The sequence below is a fragment of the Lissotriton helveticus genome, chromosome 1_2 (assembly GCF_964261635.1).
Source record: "Lissotriton helveticus chromosome 1_2, aLisHel1.1, whole genome shotgun sequence".
Classification (NCBI taxonomy): Eukaryota; Metazoa; Chordata; class Amphibia; order Caudata; family Salamandridae; genus Lissotriton; species Lissotriton helveticus.
In genome coordinates, this window is record NC_136058.1 from 359736746 (window position 1) to 359749525 (window position 12780).

Consider the following 12780-nt stretch of genomic DNA (forward strand, 5'->3'; position numbering starts at 1 on the left):
GTTCGAGGCTTCTGCCCGCTCCTGCACTTGCTCCAACTGGGACCTGACTGCCTGCAACCACTGTAACCTTTCTCAGCCACTTTAAAAAAAATGTATCCCTGTTGTGCCACTGTTATTGTGCCCATCTGTGTCTTGCTCTAATTCCACCACTGTTTTTATTTTCTTGTGCCTGCCAGTTCCTTTTGCCTTTTACTGCTGCTGCCCCTGTGGCCCCTCCCAGCCTCTCCTCCCTCTCACCTCCCCTACTTAATGGCGGTCGCTGCGTGGTCATGCCAAAGACGTGCCAAAGGTAAACCCGTCTGCTCCCGTCTATGACCCAACCACGGCCAGTGCCAGGAACCCTGGACCTCCCAATACCCATCGCTACGACACCACCACCCTCCTTGCACTCAACCCTGGAAGACTTAGAGAATGCCAATAGGCCTCGCCAAACATGACCCACACCCAGTTCTCCTGCCTCCACTGCCGCCAGACCCTCACTGCCACCCAGGCCTCCAATACCGCCAATGCCAGCTCCGGCAATACCCTAAAATGCCTCCTACTCAACGTACGCTCCGTACAGAAACACGCCATGGAAATCTGGAACCTACTCGACTCTCTCCTGCCCGACGTCGCCTTCTTCACAGAGACCTGGACCAACACATTCTCCGCCCCGACATCAGCACCTCCATCCCAGACAAATACAAGATCCAGAGGAAAGATCGCACCAACCACACAGGAGGGGGCTTCGTCATCGCCCACATGAGCACCCTTCACCTCACAACCTCCAGCGAAAGCTGAACACCTGCACTTCCAGATCCAGGCCACCCAAAAGCCACACTTTGAGGAACTCTCATCTACAGACCCTCAGCCCCCGAAAACCCTTCCCCACCACCATCACTGACTTCATCCCACCTCACGCCATCGCCTCAACAAACTACATACTCATTGGAGACCTGAACTTCCACCTCGACAACCCCAGTGACCCCAACTCCACTATCTTTTGTGACAACCTCACCAGCATTGGACTTAAACAACTCGTCAACACACCGACCCACAGAGCAGGACACACCCTCAACTCCATCTTCGCGGCAGGAAACAGCGTCCAATTCAGCCACATAACGCAGCTGTCTTGGACCGACCACCACTGTGTACACTTCGCCATCAACAAACCCCAGGCACCCAAACCAGCCCCCTACGCCCACCACGAAGGAACTGGAGCAAGGTTACCGATGAGCAACTTAACTCCACCCACACCCGAGACAGCCACACCTGAGCACCCGACACAAACAACGCAAATGATGCAGCCAGAGAACTCCACACCTGGATCTCCAACTGTGCAGACAAGTTCACCCCGCTACGCAACCTCGACAGACAACGCCCAGGAAAGCGCCTGGTTCACCACCGCTCTCCAAGAAGCCAGACGCACCTGCAGCTGCCTGGAGAAGACCTGGAGAAAATTCAAGACAACCAAAAACTACACCACCTACAAGGACGCCATGACGGACTACCATAACCAGATCAGCGCAACCAAGAGGAACTTCATCCACAACAGAATCCTGGCCAACTTCACCAACTCCAAGGAACTTTTCAATGTAATTCATGAATTTACCAACCCACGCAGCAAAGCCACAGACATCACCCCATCTCAGACCTCTGTGACAAGCTTGGAACCTATTTCCACCTCAAGATCAAAAACCTCTACAACAACGTCATTGACCATCCACCAGGCGCCACTGATGGCCACGCCCCCCAGAAACACCAGCCAGCCCACAATCTTCAACTGGTCACTGATCACGGCCAAAGACATTGCCTTGACCATGAAAAGCATCCACTCGGGGCCCCCACAGACCCCTGCCCCCTCACATCTACCGCAGTGCCGCGGCCGCCATGGCGCCCAAACTAAAATGTACCATCAACACCACCTTCATAACAGGCACTCTCCCAGAAGACTGGAAGCACGCAGAAGTCAGACCCCAGCTCAAGATGCCCACAGCTGACCCCACCGACACCAATAGCTATCGGCCCATCTCGCTCCTCCCCTTTGCAGCCAAAGTTGCAGAGAAAACAGTCAACAGGAAACTGACACAATTAATTGAAGAGAACACCGTCATCGACCCATCCCAATCCGGATTCCGAACCGACCACAGCACAGAGACGACCCTACTCGCCACCACAGACGACATCTGCACCCTCCTGGACCAATGCTACTCTGCAGCCCTTATCCTATTCAACCTACCAGCAGCCTTCGACACCGTCTCCCACGGTACACTAGTCGCCAGACTACATGACGCAGGCATACAAGGAACAGCCCTGGACTGGATCTGATCATTCCTCAGGCAAAGGATCAGACTCCCACCCTTCCTCTCTGACCCCACAAAAATCACCTATGGAGTCCCACAGGGTTCATCACTGAGCCCCACCCTCTTCAACATCTACATGGCACCCCTTGCAGCAATTGTCCGACAACATGGCCTCAACATCTTATCCTACGCCGACGATACCCAGCTCATCCTCTCCCTCACCAAAGACCCTACAACTGACAAGCTCAACTTCTAGAAGAGAATTCAAGATGTCCCAGTCTGGATGACCAAAGGCTGGCTGAAGCTCATCGCCGTGAAGACCTCGTCCTCGGTCCCACCCCATTTGCATGGGACAGTACTTGGTGACCGACCGCCCTCGGAAGTCCACCTACCCCCTAAGACCACTCCAAGAACCTCAGCATCATACTCGACCCATCACTCACCATGAACCAAGAGGTCAACGCTGTCTCCTCCGGCTGCTTCAACACCCTCCGCATCCTCTGCAAGACCTCCAAAGTGGATCCCACCTGAATCAAGGAAGACAGTCACCCAAGCACTCATCCTCAGCAGACTGGACTATGGAAACACATTCTATGCCGGCATCAAAAAGTCCCTACTCTGCAAACTCCAGACAATACAGATCACCACCATCAGACTCGTCCTCGGCAATCCCGACACAAACATATCAGCCAACACCTACGTATTCTACACTGGTTTCCTGTGGAGAAAAGAGTCACTTTCAAAATCCTCAGTCACGCCTACAAATGCCTACACAACAATGGACGCAAATACCTCAATGACAGAATCGACTTCCATGTACCTCCGATCTTCCATACTCGCACTGGCCGAAACCCCGTGCATCCACAGGCGGCTTTCCTGGGCGTTGTCTGTCGAGGTTGCGTAGCGGGGTGAGCTTGTCTGCACAGTTGGAGATCCAGGTGTGGAGTTCTCTGGCTGGATCCTTCGGCCATGCTCAGCCATCTCTTGGCCCATATGCTCTCAGAGTCCCCAACCTGGAACCTCTGGCATGCTCTGCCATCTGTGGGCCCCTGTGCTCTCATAATTCTTTGGCCATGCTCAGCCATCTGTGGGCCCCTGCGCGCTCAAGGCCCCCCTCCTGGATCCTTTGGCCATGCTCAGCTGTCTCTGGGCCCCTGCGCTCTCAGAGCCCCCTTCTGGATCCTTTGGCCATGCTCAGCCATCTCTAGGCCCCTGCGCTCTCAGAGCCCCCCTCCTGGATCCTTTGGCCATATTCAGCTGTCTCTGGGCCCCTGCGCTCTCAGAGCCCCCCTCCTGGATCCTTTGGCCATGCTCAGCTGTCTCTAGGCCCCTGCGCTCTCAGAGCCCCCCTCCTGGATCCTTTGGCCATGCTCAGCTGTCTCTGGGCCCCTGCGCTCTCAGAGCCCCCTTCTGGATCCTTTGGCCATGCTCAGCTGTCTCTGGGCCCCTGCGCTCTCAGAGCCCCCTTCTGGATCCTTTGGCCATGCTCAGCCATCTCTAGGCCTCTGCGCTCTCAGAGCCCCCCTCCTGGATCCTTTGACCATGCTCAGCCATCTCTAGGCCCCTGCGCTCGCAGACCCCCCCTCCTGGATCCTTTGACCATGCTCAGCTGTCTCTGGGCCCCTGCGCTCGCAGAGCCCCCCTCCTGGATCCTTTGACCATGCTCAGCCATCTCTAGGCCCCTGCGCTCGCAGAGCCCCCCTCCTGGATCCTTTGACCATGCTCAGCTGTCTCTGGGCCCCTGCGCTCGCAGAGCCCCCCTCCTGGATCCTTTGACCATGCTCAGCCATCTCTAGGCCCCTGCGCTCGCAGAGCCCCCCTCCTGGATCCTTTGACCATGCTCAGCTGTCTCTGGGCCCCTGCGCTCGCAGAGCCCCCCTCCTGGATCCTTTGACCATGCTCAGCCATCTCTAGGCCCCTGCGCTCGCAGAGCCTGTGATGTATTCCTATAGGTTCTGTATCGATCCCCCTATTCCTGACCCTGTTCTGGTTAACAAGTTAACTAGCAGCCATCCCATGATGCAGAAACCGTTATCTGATTAAGCCACACTACGGCACAGGAACGTGTTATCTGATTAGGTCATAACGCTTGCCATCTAATTAGACAAGCGATATTCCTCCAGCCCCTGATAAGGCATACGGAGTTCTCAAAACAAATCAAACCTATGACAACCTGGGAAAAACCCTGCGCCATTGTTTTGATTTCACCGAGAACTTCAGCAAAAGAATGTGCTAACGACCAGTTCGTATGACATCCTTATTGACGTATCCATGTCCATCCTTACGTCAATCTCGGCACCTTACAGGTATAAATATTACCGGTATTGCCTTAAGCAAACACACGCGGTGGTGACGAGATCGGAGCAGCCAGACTTGCCGAAGCCCAGAGCAGAGCAGACCCCGCTGGCGCAGCCCCGCCTTCCTGACGCGCTGAGAACGAGACGCTGCTTTCTCCTGCCGAGAAATCCAGCTCCGGCGCTTCCGGGTAGCCCTCGCAGGCAGCCTGGAATATCGAGACCAGAGACGAGAGATACCATCCCTCAACCATCCTAGATTCCAGGTACAGAACTGAATAACCCCTTGCAGAGAATTCTTGAGTCAGTCACTTGGCAAAACAAACTTAACTTAAACTGCTACTTTCTATTCCCGCCCACGTATTAGGCTTAGGTCAGGTACACTGGGGTAGGCGTAGTTAGGAACACCAGTTGAGTACGATTAGTCAAATGTATATGTGTATGTATCTATTTTATCCATTTTAAACCTTCATATGGCTTAGAAACCATATAAATGTTTTTACAGTATTATTTTATACTTCTGCTTTTATTGTATGCACTTTACTTAACCATAAGTATTGCGATAATATCGATCCATTTCTCTGGTATGAGAAAAAAGACTGATCAATAAATACCATCTTTTATTGAACACGCCCGTCTCTTCCTTTTCTCTACAATCTGGTGAAACTAAGAATGCACGTACTGACTGAGTAAAATAAGTTGTCTTTTGTTTTCACACGACTCTAGAGATACACTCTTGATTAGGGGAGAGCAAAGTTGTCATGTTCTATGGTTGTCAGAAACTAAATCCCTTCTTGTCTATCCAGGGAGGTTCAACTCCTCCTTGCCTATTCAAGAAAGTTTCTAGTGAACTCTGAGCTAGCTGGCAAACCCAAAACTTTAAGTCTAATATCGACAGTAGAAGACCTAGTTAACGTCTGGTCTAGGCCTTTACTATTGAAGGTATTATTCCAATGCGCAGAGCCAATTGGGATAATAGGAACTACACTACAAGCCCCCCTCCTGGATCCTTTGACCATGCTCAGCTGTCTCTGGGCCCCTGCGCTCTCAGAGCCCCCCTCCTGGATCCTTTGGCCATGCTCAGCTGTCTCTGGGCCCCTGCGCTCTCAGAGCCCCCTCCTGGATCCTATGGCCATGCTCAGCTGTCTCTGGGCCCCTGCGCTCTCAGAGCCCCCCTCCTGGATCCTATGGCCATGCTCAGCTGTCTCTGGGCCCCTGCGCTCTCAGAGCCCCCTCCTGGATCCTATGGCCATGCTCAGCTGTCTCTGGGCCCCTGCGCTCTCAGAGCCCCCCCTCCTGGATCCTTTGACCATGCTCAGCAGTCTCTGGGCCCCTGCGCTCTCGAGGCAGCCCTCCTCCTGGATCTTTTGACCATGCCCAGCTGTCTCTGGGCCCCTGCGCTCTCTGAGCCCCCCTCCTGGATCTTTGGACCATGCCCAGCTGTCTCTGGGCCCCTGCGCTCTCAGAGCCCCCCTCTTGGACCCTTTGGCCATGCTCAGCAGTCTCTGGGCCCCTGCGCTCTCGAGGCAGCCCTCCTCCTTGATCTTTTGACCATGCCCAGCTGTCTCTGGGCCCCTGCGCTCTCTGAGCCCCCCTCCTGGATCTTTTGGCCATGCCCAGCTGTCTCTGGGCCCCTGTGCTCTCTGAGCCCCCCTCCTGGATCTTTTGGCCATGCCCAGCTGTCTCTGGGCCCCTGTGCTCTCGAGGCAGCCCTCTTGGACCCTTTGGCCATGCTCAGCAGTCTCTGGGCCCCTGCGCTCTCGAGGCAGCCCTCCTCCTGGATCTTTTGGCCATGCCCAGCTGTCTCTGGGCCCCTGCGCTCTCGAGGCAGCCCTCTTGGACCCTTTGGCCATGCTCAGCAGTCTCTGGGCCCCTGCGCTCTCAGACCCCCCTCCTAGATCTTTTGGCCATGCTCAGCCATCTCTGGGCCCGTGTGCTCTCAGAGCCCCCTCCTGGATCTTTTGACCATGCCCAGCTGTCTCTGGGCCCCTGCGCTCTCAGAGCCCCCCTCCTGGATCTTTTGGCCATGCCCAGCTGTCTCTGGGCCCCCGCGCTCTCAGAGCCTCCCTCCTGGATCTTTTGGCCATGCCCAGCTGTCTCTGGGCCCCTGCGCTCTCGAGGCAGCCCTCTTGGACCCTTTGGCCATGCTCAGCAGTCTCTGGGCCCCTGCGCTCTCAGACCCCCCTCCTAGATCTTTTGGCCATGCTCAGCCATCTCTGGGCCCGTGTGCTCTCAGAGCCCCCCTCCTGGATCTTTTGACCATGCCCAGCTGTCTCTGGGCCCCTGCGCTCTCAGAGCCCCCCTCCTGGATATTTTGGCCATGCTCAGCAGTCTCTGGGCCCCTGCGCTCTCGAGGCAGCCCTCCTCCTGGATCTTTTGGCCATGCTCAGCCATCTCTGGGCTCGTGTGCTCTCAGAGCCCCCCTCCTGGATCTTTTGACCATGCCCAGCTGTCTCTGGGCCCCTGCACTCTCGAGGCAGCCCTCTTGGACCCTTTGGCCATGCCCAGCTGTCTCTGGGCCCCTGCGCTCTCGAGTCAGCCCTCTGTAGTATCCTCATATAATGTGTATGTACTTGTATCCAGCTGCTCAGCCCTGTGTGTGTGCATTCTTATTGGAATCCTAGTCTGTGTAGAATGTTGGATGCATCTGAGTGTCAGTTAAGGATGGGCTGAGCGGCCAGGAGGTTGCTCCTGGTGGGGTTGCTGTTATGCTGTTATCCTGACCATGACTTCTGCTAATAAACATCAACTACAAGTACTTGAATTGGTCTACGGTGTCTACTTATCCACACCTGTACCTGTGGGATTTACCCACTACATTTTGGCGACGAGGATGGGATAACCTAATAATAATAAGAAGTAATGGGACTGAGACCCATACCTAAAAGTAACGCGTAAACAAGGGAACATGGGACTTTGAACCCATACCCATCCCAAGACAAGACAGGGATAATGTAACTACATAAAGAGAACATGGGACTCAAACCCAGGCCAAAATGTAGCGCAAGAACATGGGTCATGGGACTTAAACCCACCCCAATCCCAAAGGCAGGGATTTCAAGTCCCGCTAGTTTCTTTTGGAGTGAGTTTTTTGTCCCACTCTCATTTTTGTAAGGGAGTTTTAGTCCCACCTTGGTTGTTAGGGGGTGTCAGTCCCACCTGAACAGTGTTATACTAGGGTTTGAGTCCCATAGTGTCCCTTATAAGAGGGGTGGCGTTTTTGGCTACGTCACAGTCTTCTCATATGAGAAACACTTTCTTGGGTTTTGGTTCGCCCATTGCAGTTTTTATCTTAGTTTTTGGTTATTAAATGTGAGCTCAAAATTTTTCACTTTATTCATTTTAAATTGTTAGTTATTAAAGGAGGAAGATGGGTAAGTGTTTATCTTTTTGCTTTCTTCCTTCTTTGATAATTTGGATTTCTGTTTTCCCTCTCGTGATGCCTTTTCGTCTCCATCCCTGGGTCACAGATTTCTTAAAAGTTGTATATTTTTCTTGTGCATAGTTTCTCTTTGTTTTCTCTTCTGTTCTTTTGTTTTAAATTATTAAAGGGAGAGGATAATGTAGTATCCTCATATAATGTGTATGTACTTGTATCCAGCTGCTCAGCCCTGTGTGTGTGCATTCTTATTGGAATCCTAGTCTGTGTAGAATGTTGGATGCATCTGAGTGTCAGTTAAGGATGGGCTGAGCGGCCAGGAGTTTGCTCCTGGTGGGGTTGCTGTTATGCTGTTATCCTGACCATGACTTCTGCTAATAAACATCAACTACAAGTACTTGAATTGGTCTACGGTGTCTACTTATCCACACCTGTACCTGTGGGATTTACCCACTACACCCTCCTGCATCTTTTGGCCATGCTCAGCCATCTCTGGGCCCGTGTGCTCTCAGAGCCCCCTTCCTGGATCTTTTGACCATGCTCAGCCATCTCTGGGCCCCTGTGCTCTCAGAGCCCCCTTCCTGGATCTTTTGACCATGCTCAGCCATCTCTGGGCCCGTGTGCTCTCAGAGCCCCCCTCCTGGATCTTTTGGCCATGCCCAGCTGTCTATGGGCCCCTGCACTCTCAGAGCCTCCGCCTGGACCCTTTGGCCATGCTCAGCAGTCTCTGGGCCCCTGCGCTCTCAGAGCCCCCCTCCTGGATCTTTTGGCCATGCCCAGCTGTCTATGGGCCCCTGCACTCTCAGAGCCTCCGCCTGGACCCTTTGGCCATGCTCAGCAGTCTCTGGGCCCCTGCGCTCTCAGAGCCCCCCTCCTGGATCTTTTGGCCATGCTCAGCAGTCTCTGAGCCCCTGTGCTCTCTGAGCCCCCCTCCTGGTTCTTTTGGCCATGCCCAGCTGTCTCTGGGCCCCTGCGCTCTCAGAGCCTCCTCCTGGATCGTTTGACCATGCTCAGCAGTCTCTGAGCCCCTGTGCTCTCTGAGCCCACCTCCTGGATCTTTTGGCAATGCTCAGCTGTCTATGGGCCCCTGCGCTCTCAGAGCCCCCTTCTGGATCTTTTGGCCATGTTCATCATTTGAACCCTGTAGCCCCAGATTGCCCTGGGACCACCAAAACTTGATCTCACACCCAGGCTTCTCATTCTTGTCATTGTTCCAAATTCAATTTCACCTGCCTCTGTTTCCCTTCTGCAGGAGATGGTCCCTTCCCTGGTGTGATTGACATGTTCGGTGGAATTGGAGGATTGGTGGAGTTTCGCAGTGGTTTGTTGGCCAGCCGTGGCTTTGTCTCTCTCGCCCTTCCTTACTTTGGGTATGATGACCTGCCCCACGTTTTACATGAAGTGGACCTGGAGTACTTCGAGGAGGCAGCAGAACTTCTACTAAAGCATCCAAAGGTGGGTTATTTGTGCACTCTCAGGCAGGTGATTGAATGTTCACTATCTGTTCTTTTAGTTGGTCCTCTGAGGATTGTAAACTCAATTGTTTGCTTGTTGGCAGAGCACTCAGAACTAGCAGGAGAAAAAACGAATAGCAAATAGAATAGCTATGTTTTCTGAAGTTATGTTTTATTGTACCTGTTAGACCAGTCAGCTGTAGGGTGGCCTTCCCCTCAACATTTTTCCTTCCTCCTCCATTTTTCTGAACTTGTCTTTGCTGTTATTAGGACTCAACACAATTTACCACAGCTAATCAGTGCTAATGTGCTTGTGCTCTCTCCTCCAATACATGGTATCATTGGCACACTTAATTTACTTATATGTTCATAGTAAAGTGCACTATATGTGTTTGAGACATGTAAATTAAATGCACCCACTTAATTTCTCATACCTGCTATAATAGAGCCTGTGTGTGAAGTTTACACTGCCATTTTGACCTGGCAAAATAAAATGTTTGCCAGCCCAAAGCTTCCTTTTTAATACATATAAGTCACCCATAGTGTAGACCATGGACAGCTCAGAGGGCAGGGTGCAATGGATTTATAAAGTAGGACATGTACTATTACATTTTACATGTCGTGGTTGTGAAAAACTCTTAAATTTGCTTTTTACTACTTCAAGGCATATCGCTCCCATAGGATAAGATTGGAATTGCCTTCTTACGTTTTATTAGTGTAACTTCCAACCAATTCCTCCAAATATGGTATCTCTGGAATCACAAATTAAGACCCTACTTTATGGTGAGGTTCGAAACATACCCTTTCTAGAAAGTTTTCATTTTCTTGCTGTAGCCATTTGGTGCCTGCAGCCTGTCTCTGACCACGTGACTGGGTGTTGTTAGCAGTAGGGCTTTGTGTATTCCACCTAGACAGCCACATACAATGAGAGTTTAGATTTGACCTGATGTGCCATTCTTGCAGGATGGGAGGGAGGAGTTGGACCAAGCCTCACTTACACCTGAATAGACAGTGTCCTGTTCACAAACAAATGGCTGCATACCCCTCTGCAGTGGATCTGAAGCCAGGGCAGGAAGGGAGGACATCTGTACACTTCACAGGCATCCCATTGAAGTCTCTTACACTTCAAAGGCACCACTGGGTATAAGTACTGGACCTCAGATACCAGCACCTCAGTACAGGTATGGACCTGTGGATACTCTGGCAGGAAAGACAGCTGAGCTGTTACAAGGGCTGTCACTTTGCTGGACTGCTACTCTGATGGACTCCTGCTTTGCTATCGTGGCCTGTTGCCTGCTGCCCTCTTGACTGGGTGTGAAGGACTGGACCTGCATCTCTTAAACCCAGACCCAGAGTGACTTCAAGGGATAAATGACCGGCCTCCTGATTTGAAGGCACAAGGACAGAACAGGCTTCTAATAACCTTGCAGCTGCACTTGGTCTCTGCCACCTGTGAGTCTACCCTGCCAAGTGGTGCCACCCCGGTCTTGGACACTTGGATGTGGGACTTAGGTGCTTACCAGCAGAACCGATGCTTCTTCTCTGCTGAGCAGCACATCGTCAAGCGGAATCAACTCATCTCCTTGGCTGGGTGGTGCATTCTTGAGCAGAACCAATGCATCGCCACTGCTGCATGGACCTGGCGCAGAAGTCCATCATCACCTTTGCAGTCCTCGGAACAGATGATTCGCAGTTGGGGTAGCGCATCTCTGGCCCAGGTCCCCGCATTGGAAACAACCTTGACAATGACACAACATCACTGCATCTCGGAACTGACGATTTGCTCCTGCTGCGCAGCGTTTTATCGACTCAGATCCATGCAACGCTCCACAACTAGGATTTAAAGTACTTTGTTCGGCAGCCCTAACTGGGTCCCAGTAGTGGGCCCCCAACTCATCGGGGTCGAGCAGAATTACTAACTTTGTCCTGGTCCAGAACGACCAGAAACCCCTTGTTTGTGCTTTGTGCTTTTGGGTGCTATTTTACCATAAAACTTTGAAACTCAATAGCTCTGATTTTCCATATTTTATCTTTGTTATTTTAGTCTTATTTTATTTACTCAATTCTACTCTATTTTACTCACTCTGTTGCAGCCTATTTGAAATGTTGCACAACTACTTTACACACTGCCTCTAAGTTAAGCCTGACTGCTCTGTGCCAAGCTACCAGGGGTTGAGCACAGGTTAATTTGTGGTTTGCTTGCGTCTTATCCTGACAAGGATTGTAGTTGCAGCTTGACCAGGGTTCACGCCCAAGCCAACCAGTACCCAATTTCTTACAGTACCTTTGCAGGGATCAGATACTAGAAAAGTGCTAATATGTCCAAATATGTGTTGAAAGCCTATGGTGTAATGGAAATATATGTGGTTTCCTACTAGCTAGAATACATCCAGAAGTTATTACGCGGCATTTGGATGCACTGGGTTTCCCATCATTCATCTGCACAAGTAGTGACATAACTGGTTTCCTGCCAAAAATGTCTTTAAAGAAGCCAAGCAAGAGGCTTGATTTCTGAATGCCTATCTGCACAGGAAGTGATATCACTGGATTCCCATAATCCATCTGCACAGGAAGTGACATCACTGTATTCCTGCCAAAACCATCTTTAAAAGAAGAAGCCAAGCAAGAGGAGCTAATATTTAATTGCCCAATTGCACAGACATCACTGGATTTCTCATCATCCATCTGTTCAGAAGGGACATCAAAAGATTTCCCATCATCCATCTGTACAGGAAGTAACATCAGTGCATTTCCGCTAAAACTGTCTTTAAAAGAAGAAGCCAAGAGGGCTTCACTCCCATTGCCCATCTGAACAGGAAGTGTTTGACCTATTTAATTGCAGCATCGGCACGGACGTGCTTCTTGCACGCCAAAGGCAAGCGCATCTGAACCTGTCCATGCCTGGATTGTGCCTAGCGCTGCGTGGACTATGCCCAGCGCCAGGAACTCTGTCTCCCCCAACCACCAATACTGTGCTCCACTCCATTCTATTAACCACAACCACCACGTGGTGCACTGCTGCCACACCGCACCACACAAGGCAGAAGGAGCATTCACATGGGCCTCCTGTAAGTTCTCATGCACTCTTCCACACCCTATACCCACCACTTCTTTGCTAACAGCACCCAGCAGCTCAATCGCTTACACTAACACAAATCAGCAATATGCTCCCACCCCCACAGACCAAACACCACCCAAACAACAGGCCGCACTTGCATGCATACTCTGCAAAAGCCGCTCACTCAGCGAACATGCCACAGAGATATGGGACCTACTGCATGACCACACTCTGGGCCTGCTCTTTCTCACAGAAACTTGGATAAACCCAAACTTGGCTCTGGATATCACTACAATGATCCCCGCTGACTCCA

The 12780-nt window shown here is 51.8% G+C and overlaps 1 protein-coding gene across 2 annotated transcripts in view; it reads left to right on the forward strand.

The window, feature by feature from the left end:
• The window catches only part of LOC144805118 (acyl-coenzyme A amino acid N-acyltransferase 1-like), a 73510-nt gene that overhangs the window by 40908 nt on the left and 19822 nt on the right, over positions 1-12780 (forward strand). For both annotated transcript variants that reach the window (XM_078671943.1, XM_078671944.1), the window contains exon 3: positions 9208-9410. In XM_078671943.1, coding sequence (XP_078528069.1) covers positions 9208-9410 — 203 coding nt within the window. The remainder of the gene's footprint in view (positions 1-9207; positions 9411-12780) is intronic.